General features: G+C 40.0%; 1 protein-coding gene across 1 annotated transcript in view; it reads left to right on the top strand.

Moving 5' to 3' along the window:
- Positions 1-589: 589 nt before the first annotated feature.
- Positions 590-20,950, top strand: part of SLC7A11 (solute carrier family 7 member 11) — a 65,970-nt gene continuing 45,609 nt past the window's right edge. Inside the window, exons 1-5 of the mRNA XM_054561834.1 lie at positions 590-1,045; positions 4,624-4,750; positions 8,801-8,916; positions 16,975-17,100; positions 20,575-20,674. Of these exons, the coding sequence (XP_054417809.1) occupies positions 769-1,045; positions 4,624-4,750; positions 8,801-8,916; positions 16,975-17,100; positions 20,575-20,674 (746 nt within the window). The 5' untranslated portion in view covers positions 590-768. The remainder of the gene's footprint in view (positions 1,046-4,623; positions 4,751-8,800; positions 8,917-16,974; positions 17,101-20,574; positions 20,675-20,950) is intronic.

Below are 20,950 nucleotides of genomic sequence, written 5' to 3' on the forward strand. Positions count from 1 at the left end.
TAGGAAACCCCAAAACATAAAAGAAAAAAAGCAGGAAACAGATTATAAAATCCAAATTTTGTTGTTATAAACATTGCCGTCCTGGTTTTCATTCTATTATCAAAATAGTTATATGTAAAAGAAAAAAGGAACTCCACAATGCTCGGATCATTTCCTGTTTCATTTTTCATTTTCTTTCTTGGGTCAAAAGTTTTTGTCCCTCGCTAGGAGTTGCTTTAAATCTCTGGGAAGGTCTGTTCTGAGTTTACTACTTCTGGATTGGTTAAGATCCCTTTAAAGGGCATGCTTTGTTCTCTGAAAAGCTTAGGTCAGTTGGGCAACATGCTGCTACTGTTAAAAAAAAAAAAAAAAGAGCTGAGTCATGCTGGAGCCTTCTCATGCGGCTGATGCAAACCTGGAGAATTTGCATCATCATTTAGCCGGAGTAAGTTGGTGTGACAGGCAGGAGCTTAAATACCAGCCCAAAAGGAAGCTGATCTGGTTTGTAATGATAGGGCTGCCGCGGCAGCCACAGCTCCGGGGTAGTCGGAGGAGGTGGAGGAGCCGGAGCCCCAAGAGCACACAGGTGTTTCTGAGGAGTAATCAGATAGCTGTGAAGGAGAAAATACACCTCTTGAGTTTTTACCTGTGAACACAATAGCACTGAGAGACAATCAGAGAGCAAAGAGGAGGAGATTGGCCAGTCACACCAAGAGACACCAAAGTTGAAAGTTTCAGTTTTTTCTTTTTTTCCCCCCTGTTTCATTTTCCCCACCGTGTGTCACTACAATGGTCAGAAAGCCTGTCGTGTCCACCATCTCCAGTGGAGGGTACCTGCAGGGGAATGTGCAGGGGAGGCTGCCTGCCCCGGGGGGCAAGGAGCCCCCCGCGCAGGAGACGGTGGTGCTGAGGAAGAAAATCACCTTGCTGAGGGGCATCTCCATCATCACGGGCACCATCATCGGATCGGGAATCTTCATCTCTCCCAAGGGCGTGCTCCAGAACACGGGCAGCGTGGGCATGTCTCTGATTGTCTGGACAGTCTGTGGGGTCCTGTCCCTGTTTGGTGAGTGCAGCTGCGTCTCGGGAAGGGGGGTGTGTCTGAGGAGCCGGGCAGCTGGCTCTCCGGGAAGGCAAAGGGTCCTTTTTAAGGAGCCAATGACACGGCAAAGGCTACACTGAACGTGCTGATTTTTGTAGGGGTATGTGAGCTGCCCGAGCACCGTGTCCGCTGCTGGCAGGACCCTGAGTTCCTTCACGGGGCTTCCTGCAGGCTGTACTCACTTTTCCTGACTCAGACAGGCTGTTTCCTGACTTTTCCCTGTGGCGACCAGAGCAAAGGCTGACTTTGATGACCTGGTGAAACGCACGCGAGCTTTCCGGACCGGGCGGTTGTGCTTAGTTGTGTGTGTGGGGCATCGGTGCCAGGTGGTACCCTGAATGAAACACCTGTGAGGGGGAGCCCGGTGTGGCCTAGTTAGACGCAGAACTGAGTGTTCAGCAGAAGTTTTACCGGCTTTTGTTTTCTTTTTTTTAATTGGCAAAAAAAAGGGTGGCAGTGTTTCCTTTTTTAATCTTCGAACTTCATGTGTTTGTCAGTTCCTGGAACTCATTTCAAAAGTCCTTGATGAGGAAAGAGGGTGTGACTACACATAACGCAGTCACTTTCATGAGTGGGTATATATATTGTAAGCGTCGGAGCCTACTTCAGATTTTTTTTAACCTTTCCTCTCTCCCCAGTGCCTGTAAACTTCTGCAGTCTAAATTGTAAAACTGGGACTGGGTGTTAGTTTTGCTGTGTTTGCCTAGATCTGTTTTCTTCACTTACGGTCCTCTGACACAGATCATTTGTCCACCTGTTCACTGAATGGAACTGCTAGAAGAAATGTTATTAATTTTCCTTCAAGATCGAGATTTCTTCTATTGATTTGATGATTAATAGTAAAGAGTTAATAAATGTCCACTCATGAGGGGAACAAATTACTAGAAAGCTACATGAGTTAGTTGCAAAGGTGACAAAAACTGGTGAATAGTTAAAAAAAAATTTCATTTTTGCTGTGGCGGTAAATGTTTAATATGTATTTGTTTTTCTCTGGCAAATTGTGTGCTTTGATTCCAAAAGACACTACTCTTTAATGGTACTAACTCTTTGTTGTAACACTAGGACCAAGTACTAACTTGGTTCTACACCTATCAGTCCTTTCATTCTGAAGGCCTTGTGGTGTTTTAATTCATTGGTTTGAGCTTAAGAGAGCTCCAATTTCTATTATTAGTAACAAACCATTTTATTTACTTATTACTTTTTTAAAGGAAGAAGTTATTTTAAATAAGACTTATTAAACCAAAGCTTTAGTATAAAAAGACCCAGGGAGGAGTAACTTTTAGATTTTTAAGAGTTTGTGGTATTCATAATGGTCTTGCATGTACATTTATAGCCAAAGAAACCTAGTTGTTGATGGACCTAAATGACTTTGTGCACCTTCGGCCTGTCTTCTGCAACACTGGATATATTCTGAATAAATCAGTGTTTTAATAGGAAAAACCATAACCTCTTTCCTGGACTTCGCATACTATGTACATGCTGCTCCTACTATGTGATTCCCTTTTTGTACACAATAACACATTCACATACTATAAAACGGGTTGCTCTGAGCATTGAACTGGTTAAAGTGATGTTGACTTGCACTATGAAAATATGCTTCTGCAAAAGTATATCATCTCAAGCTCAGGGGAGAAAAATGCTAAAGGGACTAACTAAAGTTACACCTGAGTTGGTATTCTTCAATTATTAATTGCAGGGAGTGTACTCCTGCGTGAATCTACATATCAGGATTTACATTGTGTTTGTCTCTTAAGTTACTGGAAGGTTTTTGACAGGTGGGCCTTCCGAACAGGAAGCGAAGCAAATGTAAGGGAAAAAGTCTTTCTTTTAAAACTCTGAAAGTCTGGAACTTTAAAGAATCTATGTATTTGGTTTACAATTTTTTTTTTTGTAAAGCTAAGATCAATACATGGATTTTTATATCCTGTTTTGAACTTTTTTCATCTGGGTAAAATGATTATGGAACTTGAGAATTTTAAATGAAATTCTCAATCCTCCAGAACTCAATTTAAACTCAGGGCAACTATCCTGGAGTTCCTGCAAAGCATGCACAGGTCTAGGTATTGATTCTCTGGCAATAAATTCTGAGCTATTTAAGACTGTTTCCAATAACATTTTATAGTGGATGCTTTTTTGTACAGCCTACCAACATGGCGACTGGTTTCCAACAGACTGTGAAGTGCAAATAGTCATAATTATTTATCAATACACCAACTATATCAATGATCCTCAAATATCAATCTGCAGATTAGTTACTCTAGACTCTCTTGGTTAGAGAGCAGGTCTGGGGTATGATTTTTTGAATCTGATTTTTGTTTGATTTTAAATAAAAAAATTCTTCCCTGGTGACTCTGATAAAATGCTAGGTTCAGGAATAGGGTAAGTAATGCCCAGGCTTTACTGAATATCCACGTTCTATTCACGTTACTGACTAGGGGTAATTTCCCATACGTTTAGTCTCTGAAGTAGCTCAAGTGAAAATTGTGTTTCAGTATGGTAGACATTTTCACATAATATCAAGGTATATTTTCCACTATCTTGATAAGTAATTGTTCAAATCAACAGGTGTAGCTGTGTTTCACGAGGGGCTCATCCCACGAGTCAGGCCCCGGGCGTCCTTGGCACCCGTTATCACACCGACACACAAAAAGTGAAACTGAGGTTTTGGGAGGGTACATAACTCAGTCAAGTCCGTCCGAATGTATTGCTAAATGTTAAAATTTGGTGTATAATTAATTCTACCTAATGTAATAAATGCAACTTACAGCACCTCTTTTTTTTTTAAAGTACGTTATTTCAACCACCCAGAAGTTTATACTTTAAAAACATCCAAGAAAATGTTTTCTAGAAATAAAATATATGAGTTAAGATTCATTTTGTTCAAAACATATTCTACAATAAATAAGTGAAGCCTTTCGAGACCTAGACTTTTCTGAAAAACAGATAAATCTTCTTTATTTTGATCCACTACAGAAATATTTATTAAAAGGATTCTCATTACAATGAGGTCAATTTGGGATAATTTCTTATCTTGGTGTGAAGTTGTCTTTTAAGATGGTGACAGAAGGAGACTTGAGGTGGTAAACATACAATACAATATACAGTATCATCGAACTGTACACCTGAAACCTATATAATTTTATTAACCAACGTCACCCTAATAAATTCAAGGAAAAAGAAAAAAAGAACAGAAAAATAGGTTAGTGTTATTAGCATCTAGCTCCTCTTTTTCCCTTGTTCCTAGGTTTGACATTTAAAATTCTTAAAAATATGATACTGCTTTAGGAGTTTGTCGTTACCATTTTAAGTAAACTTACATAGTTTAAATAGAATGGACAAGAGCTCAGACTTAAGGAAATTAAAAGAAGAATTTGGTGGGTCTTTAGCAATTCGATGACCATCATTTGTCTTGAAATATGGATGTCATTTAGGCCAAAGGGTGTGGTACTATCCTGTGTAACACAAACATTGTTGTATCAGTGGACTGCTAGGTGACTTGGTGGTATTTATCTTTGTATCTTTTTATTATAAATATTTCACAGGAGCCATGTCCTATGCTGAACTGGGAACAAGTATAAAGAAATCTGGTGGTCATTATACATATATCCTGGAAGTCTTCGGCCCATTACCAGCTTTTGTAAGAGTCTGGGTAGAACTGCTCATAATCCGGTAAGTGCATTAATAGGACAAAATTAAGAAAACTGAACCTATTTGTTATGCCCTTCTTTGAATTACCATGATTATTTTAAACTAGTTACCCTGGCTGGTATGGCTCAGTAGACTAAGCGCCAGCCTGCAAACCAAAAAGTTGATGGTTTGATTCGCAGTCAGGACGCGTATCTGGGCGGCAGGCCCAGTCCCCTGTTGGGGATGTGCGAGTATCTCTCACACACTGAGGTTTCTCTCCCATTCTTCCTCACTCTCTTCCCCTCTCTCTAAAAGTAAATAAATAAAATCTTAAAAAAATTTGAGAGACTTAAAAAGAAACCTAATTAAAATATGCATGCCACGTGACTGCGTTGTGACTATGTCCACTTCAGGACACAGAGCCTGTGATGAAACACCTTTCTCAATTAATGTTTTCAATTCAGTTTTGCCATGGCCAGTAGTTTGCCAGCCATGCCAAATGTTTTAGTAGCTGCTTCCCTTTAATTTTCAATTATTCCTGATGACATTTCTAGGAATGTTAACCTGAAAGGACATGAAGCGTCAAAATCCAGCTTGATAAAGCACATTCTTTGACTGGCCAAAGTGAAGTGCTATGCTAAGAACTTAGGTTTTTATTCTTGTAGATCGCATTACTAAGACATTTAACTTTACTCAGTTTTTGTGACTAGGAGACTTTGGTGCTTCACAACTTAGTGTGTCGACAAGTTTAATATTTAAAAAATAAAAAGACTTTACTTGACGTAAATGACCCACTTCCTAATGTTAAACAAATCACTACACTAATCAGCTGCAAAAATCTTTTTTGATTTTATTATTACAGCAATGTATTACTCTGCCTGATACTCTTGGTTTAGAATCAAGCTGCATTGTGCTAAGTCACTGTGAATAGCAAGTTCCCTTCAACTTCGTGGGAAACCTATGATGTCATATGTGAGACATTTAGAGTACTGCAATGCCTGGGGTTTAACTGCTTTCAAAAACATGACTTGCACACTGTGATTACAGAGTTTAACAAAGGTAACTAGGAAAACTTGTTCTTCATGTAAACGTACCAGAAATACACAGCTGAGAGCTCATGTGAGCTTTTATCCTGTCATTTGCGGCTAAGTGGCAAAGACAGAGCTACTAAGCATCAAATAAACACTCATCTTGATTTTTATAGTCCTAGGGTTCTCTTTTTTAACAAAGATCTTCAGAGTAGTATTTACATCTTTGTTAAGTCTGTTCTCATTTTAAACAATTCGATATTATTTAAAACTTGTCTTGATGAAATAATGATAAAGAAGTATTCTGTTTCTTTTCTAAAATCTGGGATTTTCTAGGATGTGCCTTCCACTCTTTTCTGATGATCTGAATCTTAATCTTCAAAGGTCAACTGAAATTCTATCTTTTACACAGTTAGTTTCCTGTTTGCCTTATTTTAAGGTATTTCTTTCCTCTCTATTTCTTCTGAAACATGCAGTCTCTGCTTCTCAGTTGACATTGAACATGCTATCTTGTATTCTTACCTAACATTTTAGGCGTTTGTATCCTGGTTCCCTGTTAAAACCGCAGTCATTTCAGGCACTGAAGACCAGGTCTCATACTTTTTGTAACCCTCATACTTCTTAGTTCAGTGCACTGAGTACCACAGATATTAGATTATTTAGAATGTGAATGAAAGTTTAAGGTTATCATATTTTGACTCAACATACTCAGCATTCAAATAAGCACACTACCTAGAGTGCGGGGTTGTCAGGACGGTGGGTGTTGGAACTTGGTAGAGCTGGACTTGAATCCATGTATTGGTTGAGTGGCCTTGGCTCATTGCTTGGCATTATGATAAGCATGGTCATTTATATCCAGTAGCACAGATATAGTGCTCATTCATTAGTGTATTCATTCCTCACACTGCTCCTGGGCAGTGATAGGCAAGTTAAAGAGATCTGAAGTGGAATAAGTCATAATTCCTCTTCCCAAGTAGCTCATAATCAAATGTTACTTTAATTATGAGAGCTAATTTATGGTGTGCATGGGTGCATATTAGTGGAGAAATTGCCTAGATATACCCTAGAAGCTTTTTTTAAATTATTTTTCAGTTACAGTTGCCCCTATTTTCCCCCCATTACTCTCCCTGGTCCTTCCCACTCTCCCCTCCCGCATTCAATCCTCCCTCACCCTGTTGTCTGCCCATGGGTCCTTCATCCATGTTCCTTGACTTGACCCTTCCTCTTCTTTCCCCTGTTATTCTCCTCCCCCTCTCCTCTGGGCACTGTCAGTTTGTTCTTTAGAAACTTTTTCAGTGGGTTTATGTATTCCTTTATAATAGTGGACTCACATTGCTCAGTGGTCTTTTAAACAGAGTAAAGAATGACTTGAGCAGTGGCAAAATATCTAGATACTTTATGAACATTTCTGTTGACAATACACATGGTACCTAAATATTTAATATTAAAACGGTACTTCAGATAAATTCACTCTTGCCAGAAATCATCTATAAAATCATCTATAAAGATTTCAAGGAAAGAAATAGCACACATCAGTGCAAAACAGGGGCCATTAGATTGAATTCACACATTTGCCATATAGTTAATATTTATAGGGTTTCTGCTACATGATAGACATACTGAACATTGGGAATAAGCACAGTGATTAAGATGGACACAGTCTTGAACGCATGGAGCTCAGGGTCAAGTGAGGGCGATAGTTACCAATAAAGAAATCGCATCCTGCATAGGAAGTCACCACTATGATAAGCACTGTGAGAAGGAAGGCCCAGGTTCACTGGGAAAGACTTCCCTGGGAGACCTCACACAGTCGGAGGGCAGGAGCAGCTTTCTCAGGCAAAGGAAGATTGCATTCAGCTCTGAGAGACGAAAAGCTGTCCATGAGTTGCAGGGGCTCCAGGCAAAGGGTATTCAGATCTTCCTAGGGAGGAGAAGCAAACCAAAGAGGAAGGGAGAGTTTAGACCAGCGGGAGCCTCCAACGGAAGGGTTTTTGCATATTATGATCTCGTTTTTAAAAGCACTAAAATGACATGACCAGATTTTAATTTACACATCAAAAGATGTATAAATGATGGGGAACAGGAAAAAAAGTCCTGTTTTGGAAGAGGAGGGGGTCTCCAGGAAGAGGAGAATGTCAAGAAGTTTATAGTGCTGTCCGATACCAGCAGGCCAACGCTGGAACACACGCAGGCAGCTGGTCTTCTGACAGTCTAGGGTTTGGGCATGGCTGTGGGGCAGCTGTGAGAAGGACGGGAAGCTGGAAAGGAGGATTATTGGAGAAATTAGACAATCCCAGGGGCTGGTGTGTGTATCCAAAGAATATGCATTCATATATACCGATATTGAAGCTAAAGAGACATGTATAATGTGCTCAGAAATATTTGAAGAATTAAAGTAGAATGGTTTGTTACCTGTTTTGCTCTATACCTGAACTTATTTCCTTTTGTGATTTCACACCTATTTTCTCACTTGTGTTAAATTACACAGGTGCTTCTATTTTTCAGCTTATGCTTTGCATCTAAATGTTTCTGTGCAATTAAGAGTAATCCTTGTCTCTTCACTTGTTCATCTATACTGGAAAAATAATAATAATACAGGGTAGGGGTGTAAGCATATATTTGCAATAAATACTAATTTTTTGTTGCGTTTTGCATTCATTTCCCTCACCATACCCCAAGCCATTACATCTGGACTGTGAACACATGCTTACTGGGGCTGGGGTTTAAGTGTTGACTTCCTGAGAACGAAGACTGCTTCTTCTGAAGCTCATCTCAGTCAGGATGTCAAGTAATAAACTAGACTGTTAAGGGCAGAAAAGGCAAACATGGAGACCAGAGGCAAAATTGATGGTGCCCAGTCTTGCTCCCAAGCAACTGTGACATTTAAAAACTATCCACCAAAGTTATAGACAATATGTCATTGATCTAATGAAATATGAAGTTCTGAAAATTATAGACTCTCCTATTTAACATGGTCCATATACTGAATAATATTCCTTCCCAGTAGAAAAAGTTTAGTGAAGATACTATTTTTGTTAGGAACCTAAACATGTGTGTTTTCTAGCCCTGCAGCCACTGCGGTGATATCTCTGGCCTTTGGACGCTACATTCTGGAACCATTTTTTATTCAGTGTGAGATTCCTGAACTGGCAATCAAGCTCATTACTGCTGTGGGCATAAGTGAGTATGAGAGCTATAAATATTTTTTTAAAAACCCACAAAAGGGACTGGAGACAAAGTTCCCTCAGACCGTTCCTATGGTGGGACCTGCTTCCCACCTTGTGTTCTTTTTGCTTATAGTTTCTTGCCAAATTTGTGTTGGAAAATAATGAGAAAAATAAATATTTGGAGTGATCCCTGATATTGCATTTCATGCCAGTTTTCATTCCATTGGGTCAATAGCCATGATGGCTAATCTTTTAAAATAGGCAAACAGACCCCAACTTGTCAGTAAAATAGAAATTGGATTATGTGTAAAAGAGACAATTATAGATGAAAACCCAATCATTTGATGCATTTTTAATATTAGAAGTTCTCCCTCCTCAGTGATAACATGCTGAATTAGAACTCACTTAGCCTCAGGGAGTGAAGTTTACGTGTTGGGTGTATACATTGTGTTCATGCATTTTACAGGGTTAGCAGCTGTCACTCTCAGTGTTACCGGTTTAGTTGCCCATTGGTGGCCATGATGATTCTCTTGTCTATATTTGAGTATTAGGAGCATTTCTCAACTAGGAGCTTTCTTTATGGTCTCCAAATTCGTAAGTTGCTCATTTTTATCAGTGGGCACAGATAATAGAAAAAAATTTTAAAAGAAACAAAAGAGGTTTATACACAACACCACATAAGCCATATAAAGCCAAATATGGCTAACTTTTTAGAAGAGTGTGGCTTTCAAATGCTTGACAATTACTGGAAATGATAATGTAATTCTAGATGCTAACTGAATGACTGGTTGAAGAATCAACATTTGATTAAGTTTAAATTACTCAGAAATAGAAAGCTACCCAGAAATAACTGAATTCTGTACTCTTAAAATTTTCAGTTACATGTAGATAAGGCTTTGTAACAGGCCAGTGAGGGCAGTGACTCACACCTGAGAGCAGGAAGGTGAGTGGCTACTGGGAATTACACACACAAATACGGTAGCGGGTCCAGCTCCGGCTCTGGGGGCAGGCAACCTGGGACTGAAACTTCGTGTCACAGTAATTTTAGTTATGTGATTGAGGCCTACATATTAAACCACTTTAACTGTCAGTTTTATTTATTGGTAAAATACCTGGGCAAAGATAATTTATCTTGAATGGCTGTAGAAAGATGAAATTATGTCAGAGTTTTAAGGGCTTTAGCAGAATTGCCCATAGAAAATTCTTGATAAATATGATCTGACAGCCAATATTGTACCCATTATATTGACTGAGGCAAAATCATATCACAAGTAAAATATCTGAAAAGAGAAAAGTAGGGAGAGTGTTTTTGAGAGCTCTGTAAATTGCCAGTAGAAGTTACTAATTAAAAGCCATAACGAGCAAACTTCAAGTAGGTTTTATGTGAACATCTACACTCCCACAAATATTTCCCACTTTGGCCTTGAAATGAGCTGGGTAATGATAACACATTACTATTTTAGTAAGGCTAGATGATTATTTTCATAAATATTCAAATTTTATTAAACTTTTTTAAGGGAAAATTTGAATTTTAGGGGCATAAAGGGTAACCATTCAAACCAAAATTTTAAAGCAGTTACATGCAAGGATAACTAAGTACATTGCGGCTTACAAATCTTCTTTCTGTAGTAGAGATTGGTGATAGAATAGTTATTTAACAGAGGCTGAATAAACCTTGGATGAAGCTAGACATTTCTCTCTATTTCTGCCACGAGTTATAACATTTGTTTACAAATTCTCATGTTCCTTCTGCAAGCTGGAAATTGTGAGGAAATTTGTTCCTATAATCCGAAGCACTAAACGAGAAAACCGGATGTTCTTATGACTCAGTGGGAGGTAATGTAAATCAACGGTCTGATTGGGAGAGTGAAACAGTCTTAGCTTTAATGCGCAACAGGAAGTGGAGATAGGAGAGAGCAGGAGGCATTTGCCCCGGGGCAGACCCCTCCCAGTCTGCATTATTCAAAGCGAGGACAGGTGACTTTCTCCCTGCCGGGGTGGGGTTCCTTGAGAAGTGTGTAGCAAGCAGAGTTGAATCATGTGAACTTCATTCTTTGTGTTTCCCAGAGAGGGAACTAGTGTGTGGTAGTTTGAAATCTCTAGTTAAAGTAAAAGTACAGAAGAGCTGTGTTATAATCAAATCACTGAAAAAAGGCATTTCAAGTGTTTTTGAAACGTGAGCCAACCATTGGAGAAAGGAGGGTGGGGGTGGGCTGGAGACGTCCTAGACGCTGATTTCCTGCTTGTCACACCGCCCCCCTTTAAAAAGTACAGAGGTCCCCAACTTAACGGCAGTTTGAAAAGGATTTTTGGACTTTATGATGATACTGTAGCAATATGCATCCAGTATAAACCATACTTTGAAGTCGATTTTATTTTTCCTGGGCTAGTGACCATGGGTCGGCATCTTCCTCGTGGTGCCGGATGGCAGCACTGAGCGCAGCAACCAGACACCTGATCTCCTGGGGCCAAGCCCCTCGCTCCACTAGCAGACTGTGTTGCCAGGGTTGTTTGTTTGTTTGTTTGTTTGTTTGCTTTTTAAAATTGTATTCTGAGCACATTTCTGGTAGGCTTGGCTGAGCTATGGTGTTTGGTAGGTTAGGCGTATTACATGCATTTCCAACTTAGAGTATTTTCATCTTAAAAATTGGTTTATTGAAACATAACCCCATGGTAAGTACCGGATCGTGAGTACTGGACTCTGCTTCATTCCTGTTTAGTTAATAAAGATGAGGAGCTGTGCTTGTCCAAAGACGTCTCCATCGTGGGAGGCGTCTCAGGCCCACGGACGTGTAACTGGGAAATCTCACATTCACTTTCGGCGCTCCCTTCGGGCCCACCGCTGACTTCACTCCTTTCACCTGCTATGGATCCCCCTGAAATTTTACTGTTTTTGTAGTTTCATGAAGCATTGACGTACATAGGCTGAGTGTTTAAAATGACATTTTGTCTGTTGTTCTGGTCTCCTGACACTAAGCCCTAATAAAAATATTTTCTCAAAATGTGAGATCTAGTCCCAGATCCATCCCTAACGACCTCTCTGAGGCTCTAGGAGTACAGTTTGTGTGGGCGAGCAGACAGCCCTGCCCAGCTCCTTGTACCTGCGGGAATAATTAGAGGGAGCAAACAAAATAACATATGATTGCATAGTGGGAAAAGAAAAATCAGCCAGTTCTACAAGTGTGTGACTGTATTTTCTTTAAAACTGTATTTCCTGGCATCAGTAACTTTCATGAAAGAAACTCTCGTTCTGTGCTGGCATTTCAAATACAGCATGTGGAGTGGCTTTACTGCTTCTTCTGAAGTCTAGCTAGACTGATTCCTTTTCCACCATAACCAAATTACCGGGAGAGCCAGCTTTCTTAGGCAGATACTCATAGTATTGAAATACACAAGTCCTGCAGACAACAAGACAACAACCATTTTCTTTAGGAGAATGACAACTAAAACGTGGCATCGAAGTGCCCCGAAAACCCAGCTAAGACAAACATGAACCTTAGCAGAGAGGAGGGGCCACCAGGAGTCTGGGAGACCAGGTGTGTGAGATCAGGTCTCTTCTGAGCTACTTCCTCCTTGTTACCTGAGAACTGGCGGCAGAAGTGTGGACTCTGGGGCCGGCCTACCTGGACCCCAGCCCTATCTTCACACTTATCTGTGTGAACGTGGGTGTGGTAATTCATGTCCTGAGTCTACGTTGAAAAATAAGGCTAATGATGGTAACCGCATCATAGAGATATGAACGTTAGATAAGTGTCCATGGAAAATCTTTGCACAATGCTTGCCCTATAATAATAGTTTGCATTTGTTACCAGACTAAAAGGGTTCATTTGCCTGCGTACATCAAAGCCCAATAAGACACAAATAGGAGTTAGCAGCAGAGAAAGGAAGGTTTATTTTTCAGGAAGTGGCCCATGCCTGGAATCACAGGTGAGCTAATGCTCAAAGACTGGGCTTTCAGGGGGTGGGTTATATAGGGGAAAGATCATTAACTGTGGTGACTAAGGGAGTTAGGGTCATGATCAGGGTCATTGTATTGATTGGTCGGCACTAGGGTAGGGGGTTCTTGGTCATTGCATCTGGCCCTGATGTCAGCCATGAAAAGGCTTCTTCTGGTTTTGCTGCTTTTCTGGGCCTGGAGCTGAAACACAACTGAGGCCTAGATGTTTCCCCTAGTTTGACCAAAACTCTGTCTTTGTGGTCAGCAGGCCAGAAGCTTTGTTCCTAAGGTTATTGGATGCAGATCAGAACCTCATTGTCCTGAGGGCTCAACGCTTAAAGGAGTCGTTATGCCCAGGAGAGGGAGGCAGGTGGGTCAGGGTGCTGGATGGGGCCAGTTTGGATCAAAAGGAAATAGAGAATAAAAGGTCATATTAAAGAAATGAAGCTTCTACGCAGCTATACATTCATTTAATGCTTTCAATTTTTATTCTCAATAGTGAGATCCTAAATACAGGCTCTCTTTATTGCTACACATCTTCTCTGAAATTAGCGCCTCCAGAAAATAAATCTTAAGGAAGAGCTAAAGGCAGCCTAGGCAGCTGTTACCAAAGACAGTGAAAACAACCCACGTTAGCTCGACCTTGGAGCATTCGTGCGGCATTCGGTATAGCACGAAGCAGTCAGAAGTAAGGGAGAACATGAACCTGGGAGAAAACCCAACATATCCAGGCTCAGTGATCTCACTCTGCAAAAGCAAAAACAGACTTGAATTACAGAATTGCAGCCAGACATACTTGCCAGTCCTTAAATCAGAGAGTCAGTCCTTCACATCCCTCTAAACTCCTCTTCAGATACAGCTCTCTTCAACAAATATGTGTTTCTTGTCTCCAGGACTTGTATATATGGCTTTCCTGGATGCTCTTTGTTTCTTAGGAAACTGCATCATAAATAAGTGACAAAAACTCTATGTTCCTGTATTTTCATTTTGGTAACATTTAAGATAAAGCAAAATAAAAATCGTCATCATCGTTGCTGTCGTCATTGCTGTCATCATCATCCCAGGTTGATATAAAAAGTCTCTAATATGTGAAAGTAGCAATTATTATTCAAAGAAAGTCACACTAGGACCAGAGAGCTTGTTCACATTTCTTTAATTATTACATTATGGAGAGATAGTGTATAAAAAACAAAGTAGATATTATTTGTTTCAGAGACTCAGAAGACTCTTGCTTTTAGTGGTTCCCAAATGCCTTTTCAAATATTGTTGGATAAGCAACATCCATAGGCTTAAATTTCTCCGTAAAGATGCATGACACCACAGCCATTTCTGCCATTTGAGGACCTTCACGTCACCTCGGCACTGGTGCCTTGTTCCTTGTTAGCTGTACCTGTCAGGGTCTCAGAAGTGCCTCTCAGATGGAATTCGATGTGCCACATAATGAGCACTGTCTGGGTGCTGCGACAGAGCAGTCTTGAGAAATCTTTGAGAGAGATCCCTCTCAACCGGAGTTTTTATTCTACCCATCTGAGAGCAAAGCAAGGTGAGGTGATCGATTCATAACAGTTGTTTAATTTTGCCTTCCATTTTTCTAAAAAGACTTAACAAAATATCAAAGAAAATCCTGAATGCCTTTCCTCTTTTTCCATAGGCACTAAGTACTCACACTCTTTATGAAAGTAACAAACCCTCTTCCTCTTCTTAAACATAGTTAAAGGTTCCAAACATAAGAATGCCTCTTTCTGTTTCTTCTCCCCCTTTCCTCCTTCCCTCCCTCCCTCCCTTCCTTCCTTCCTCCTTCCCTCCCTTCCTCCTTCTCTCCCTTTTTTTTCCTCTTTCTTTTTCTTCTCCTTTTTCACCTTTCCTCTCCATGCAACAGTTCTCTTCTAGTGTGGCGTACTTTCAGGCAGAGAGTGCTTTTGGTTTTAGGAGTTCTCCTTAGAAGAAAACAGTGCTCTTTTGTTGGCAGTAGGAATATAAGTTCAATTTCTTTCAGGCCAATGCCAAATCTCTTGAACTGAAAAATTAATCCTCTTCCTATGATGACTCATTTATCCCAGAGTCCTTTGCATAGAAATAGGAAAAGATATCATTGGATGATGAAGACAGGAGCACAGTTGCATTGTATTATTTTCAACCTGTAAGTGCTTTATACTGGGGAGAGAAAAATAATTTAATTTTTTATTCTTTCTCTGATGAAATAATGCCCTGTGCTATTCAGAGTGGGCCTATCTGTTTCTTCATGTTTTCAGCCTCAAATGTACATAAAAATGTTCCCTTAACCTCCTGTGTAGCTTATTTGGGGCCCCAGTCTTTCTGTTCATTCTCATCGTCTCTCCTTTGAAGCCTTTCTTCATTAGCAAACCCCTAGATCACTCTGTGGGATCTACAGAGCCCTTATTTTTTTCCATCTTTGAATTTTTTGAAAAATGAAAATTGTTTTATAATTTTGTGCTTACAATGCTGCATGTTTGTGATAAAAACTGTTAAAATGATGCAGAAAAACAAATAAGAAAAATTGAAAATTACTTAGTGTTCCATTATCGATAGGTAACTTTTGTTAATGTTTTGGTAAATAATTTTTAGATGTTTAAAATTTTCTTTCTGTCTTGTGTGTGACTACCTGTCTATTTATCTGTCTCTGTCACTTGGCTGCACTGGTCAGTATAATATCATGAATGCTCTTTCATGTAATAAATATTTACCTGCATCACGATTTTAGAGGGCTGCATAGTAAATCATTAAAAAGATGTACCTTAATCAACCTTCCTTTGCAGATCTAGGTTATTAAGCCAGTAATATTTGTACTGAATCTTAAATTCCGAAATCAGTTAATGAATATGTCAAACAATGAAAAGTGTAAAGACAACTTATTGCTGTGTGTAAGAAAAACTTTCTGTTGCATTTCAAATATAATGATTCTATGTTTTGTTTTTATATCTGAAGAAGGGGGAATGTACCTTTTAAAAATAAAGCTTATAGATAATAACTGCAAACGTCAGATACCAAGTCGCTTTCTAAGTTGGTGGGGGAGGGGCGTGGGTAACACCATGTACGAGGTTTTGTAAGGAGCATAAAGCTGAAATTCGCTGTCTAGAGTAGACTCAGTCATTCCTGAGGAGCAGAGAAGGCAGCGTCTTAAAGTGTCGCCATTCATTTCCTGTCTTATTGGCTGAAGGTAGTATTTTGTTTTGTTTTGTTTGTTTTTTAAACTGCGTATGCATCTCATTCATTCTTTCAACAAAACCGGGTTGATTATCTTCCTGGGCCAGGCCAGAGGCTGGATTCTAGCAATACAGAGAAGAACGCCACCTGTTCTGGCCTCGAGTTTCCCATGGTCCACAGCCTGGCTCCAGAGAGAGCGGGTAGTCAAACGCTGCGCAGGAAACTGCAGACAGCGTCCGTAAGGCAGGGAAATCCCGCGGGCTTCACCCCAGTGCTCATCCAAGCCCGCGCACTCTTTTGGACTCATCACTTAATGTTTTTTCCCCAAGTCCCAAAACAAGTCTTGGAAGCCTCTTCGTTTAGGGTAGGCTGCAAGTCACTCGTTGATGTGCTAATTGGAAAGTGGAGAGGAAAACCAAAGGTGCTGGCTGAGGCTAGTCCTGTGAGTAAAGAATAGGGCCCCGGCCAAGTTCTTGACATCTCCCTGCTTCCGGAGTGTGACCGGCGCGGGGAGGTGAATACACCTACCGACAGCCGCCGAGGGAGGAAGTCGCGGCTGCCGGAGCACGCCCAAGTCACGTTCAGCGACCTGGCTGCGTGCTCCGCTGGCTTCAGGGTGTGCTTGGAAGATATTTTTATAGAATCATTAAGGCAGTGCAATATACAGTCACTCCTATGTCAAAAAAGAATAAGAGAGGACTTCTTACTGTCTGGGGTTTTTGACCTAAAAGCTTCTCAAACTTTAATGGGCATAAAAATCACCTAGAGATCTTGCTGAAATGCAGAATTGTATTCTTGAGGTGCGGGTGGTGCCTGAGTTTCTGCATTTCCGAAATGCTTCCAGGTCACACCAACATACCTGGTTCGTGGGTCAGCGCTTGGAGTGGTTGGGGCCTATGATGTCTTCATGTCAATGAGGATCCTCCTTTTGTAACTTCATCTGGTTTTGTTTTCCCTTTTTTTTTCCAGCTGTAGTGATGGTCCTCAATAGCATGAGTGTCAGCTGGAGTGCCCGGATTCAGATTTTCCTAACCTTTTGCAAGCTCATAGCAATTCTGATAATTATAGTCCCTGGAGTTATGCAGCTAATTAAAGGTATGGACCAAAAAATAAATGCTTTTTAAAGTACGTGTCTGCTTTTGGTCTCCTCTAACACTTTCGCTTGTACTAGCAGAATCCCTTAATTAGTCCCTGCTTGTAGAACTTAGACTCTATACTGTTGTCTAATTGATGTGAAAGGCTGCTACAGCGAGGATGAGTTGGTATTTAGAGCTAAATGGCATCAAGAGCATTGAGACTGGGCCAAACAACAAAATATGGCATCAGTGAATTCTGTGTCAGTATAAGAAATGAAAACTCAAAGTGAAAAAAAGAATCTACCGTTAAACTACTGATGCATATGTCCTATTTTTACTTTAAAATAATTCAATGATAATAATGAAGATTAAAGATATATGGAAAAACAATGAAAGATGATCAACAATTCTTGTCCTTTATGGTTATTATGCCTTTTACCTTGAGCATGGAAACTGGATGGGAGGGGAGTCAGCTATGGCCATAGCATTCCTAAAAGCCAAATATCATGGGACAAAAATCATTGTGTAACTTAATTTTTATTGTTACATTATTTTTAATGTAAGATCTGCATTTCTCTGGAAATGGTACACCATTTTCTGGGAGTACTTGCATAATAGAGTTGACTGTTCAGTAAGAAAAATGAGATGGTTGAAGGGGCGACATCATTTAGAATTTTTGTGGTTTTTGGAAGGAGAAGTCACATGTAGTAGCTTGGATTCAGTGGAAACTGTTGGAAAAGAAGCAGGTCCAGGTGAGTTACTCAATTAGCCATGAGCATGATAGCGGGAAATAAATAGGAAAGTGAGATACAATTGTAAAGGAATGACGCATAACTCGGGCATGTTAATTGTTTAATGTTTACGTGGACATTGTCGGTTCCAGGAAAGGGAATTTATTGAGAAATTTAATAAAGTTTCAGGAGAATTACACAGGGCAAAGGGGAATGCCAAAATTCCACAAAATGGTAGAAGAATTAAACAAGAACAAATGAGGAAAGATCCATTCCCCGGTAGCAGGGAAAGAGAGTTGCTGTTGTCCATTGCATAAGCCCAATGGGAGACCTTGGAGCTCCCCTGGCTACATGTTTTCATCAGATCCGGCAACGTCCGCCAGCTCGGAATAAACACAACAAAGAGAAGCCATGAGCTGGTCCTCCTTGCTCCCGTGGCCTCTACAGAGCCAGCCGGTTCATATTTTATCCAATCCATGAGAAATGTAGGGAAAACAATCTGTTTTGTGAGTGCTTTCTTTTTTCTGGGCTAACTCTTTAGTCTGTTGTACGGGGTTTCCTCCATTTTTGCAAAGTGCAGAAACCCTGAGTCGTTGACCCTCCTGGAGTTCTAGCTTAGGTTCCAAACAGTGCGATGCTGTCCTTGGAAACCAAGGTATTTTTCTATCTTTATCTTTTTGGTTGTTATCACTTACTTACATATGTGAGTGAGATGAGAGGAAGTTGCCCGGATGTTGCTATCCTGCAAACCGCTTGAGAGCAGATGCCGTGGGATACCTTCTGGATCTTTTTCTGCACTTTACACTAGAATGACCCTTTAATTCAATCTTATGATATCAATGCTTAGTGTGACCAGGCTTCCTCATGTATCTAATCCGAGAAATGCCTTGAGAGTATTACCACGTTTAAAGTTAGTTTTAATATTTTGGAGAGCATTCTTAGCAGGTATATTACCCTGTTACTATAAAATGGTGATTTTTCTTGATTTCTAACAATCAAATATTTCTCATATTTGAAACGCAAGGAAGAAAAACAGCTTTACTAACATAGATTGTGCATTTATTTCTACCCTAATCAGATCTCAGATCCTAAATATAGTTCTATGCTCTGTGGTCACTTATGAGAATTTGTGAAACTTTCCTTTGAGTATCATGACCTTCATCTTCCTGTGACTTCTGTTACACAGCCAAAATATCCCTGAAGTTCAGAATGCCTTTCTTTGTAATAATCTCAAAATGGCACTTTGCAGGATATTTGCTTGGGACCTGATCTTTATAAAGTCTGGTTTGTCTTATTGATTATCAGTGCTGCACTATTAAGAATATTGCCTCTTTAGGTCAAGTAGACCACAGATCATGATAAAAACATACACCAGATGTTTTTATTTGAGTTCCAGCATTGTTAGTTCCCTTTTACGAGGACACAGAGATGTTTTAGTGATGCAGCCATTTCCGAATTCACTGTATCATTTTTAAAATTGAGCTACATTAGGGAATTGGGTGCTTCGAGGGAAAAATCATTTAGTGTGTAACTTAACATTCTCTACTTTTGGTCTCAAAACTCACACATATTATATTGATATGCATGTCGTTGCTGGGCAACCCCAGCAGCAACTGAGGTTTGAGTGAAGAGAGAAGGTCTCATATATCAGCCACCTCCCCTAACTTACTTATGTGAAGACCAATTTTGAAACAATATCACAGTTTCTATTTGGGTAATCTCATTTGCTGTTTTCTTTAGGGAAGAAATTTTACGCTTAATTCTGAATATTGGCTGACTAAATCTGAATTATTTTTTTTTGGTAATTATCCAAAAGATATACAAGAAAGGGGCCCATTATGATTCACAAAGTAGAGAAAAATGTGATCAATGAGAGTGTTCAAGCCAGATATTAATGCAAAGTTTGTTACAATGTATCTATTTTAGAGTTCAGTATAATTTCCTTTCAGTGTTTCTAGAAGGAACCGGAGCCGTTCTCTAGAACAGCCTTCACAGGCTTTCACTGCAGAGGGGAAGGTGGCGAATCTTTATAACTGCGTGCCTTGTGGCCTCTGTCACGACTAACCTACCCTACTGTTTTAGAGTGACATCAGCCATAGACTGATAGTGTCAGTCATAACACCTGAACTACGGGCCTGGCTACACTCCAATAAAAACTCTTTACCAAAGAAGCTGGGGGAGGGTGGTGGAGCAGATTTAGGTACAAGGTACAAGGTTTTCCAACCCCTCCTGCTGGTGTCTAACGAACTATAAGGGTTGAGAAGCAAAAAGTTAAATGATGTGAGAAGGCGATTCTGGGCTTTCTTGATGCCTCCTCCTTGAGAACAGACGCTTGGATATTTTTTCCCAAGCATTCTATTGTATTATCTTCATTTTGAAGAATTCTGTCATGCACCCGTTAAACTATGGGTTACCAAAGATTCTTTAGTCTCCATTCATGGTCAAACTCTGTCGAGAATGAAGACGTGCTCAAACAAGGGATTTTTTTTTAAAATACCATTTTCTTCTTTGCTGTAATTTTATTAAAAGAGAAGTGTGAAGGAATGTTAGTGGTGATCAGTCTACTTCTGGGATTCCATCGCTAGAATGGATAAAGTATTAAAAGACAAGAATGGCAATGAGCAGAGCGTAAGAAATCTTGAGCTGAAACAGTAGTTTATATCCATCCCTCCCCGCCTTGCCCTTTCCTTGTGCGTATGGTTGAAGAATAAATAATAACTAATTCTTTGGAAACTCTTCAAATCTTTCTCTTCTCATTGCAGGACAAACACAACACTTCAAAGATGCCTTTTCAGGAAGAGACGCAAGTATTATGGGCCTGCCACTGGCTTTTTATTATGGGATGTATGCATACGCTGGCTGGTAAGTTGATCTCTCTTAGTCTAGTTCATGAACTCTGAGTGCTTTCATTTATCGCCAAGCAAAGTGCTAGGCAAGTGTGAGCAGTTGTGATCCAGTGCAGTTTCCTCAACTCAAAGCGAAGAAGATGGTGTGGCTCCCGCCAACAGGCCAGTTCCTGTGCCTGTAACAATGCAAACGTAGTGGAGGTTTCCAGTCAAAGTGAGCGCCAGGTTTAGCCTAATGTTATAAAAAACAAATGCTGGGTCTTAAGAACCAATAAAAATCACTTGTCAGGGT

The sequence above is a fragment of the Pteronotus mesoamericanus genome, unplaced genomic scaffold, assembly GCF_021234165.1.
Source record: "Pteronotus mesoamericanus isolate MK-2021 breed Mesoamerican mustached bat unplaced genomic scaffold, CSHL_Meso_final contig_163, whole genome shotgun sequence".
NCBI lineage: Eukaryota > Metazoa > Chordata > Mammalia > Chiroptera > Mormoopidae > Pteronotus > Pteronotus mesoamericanus.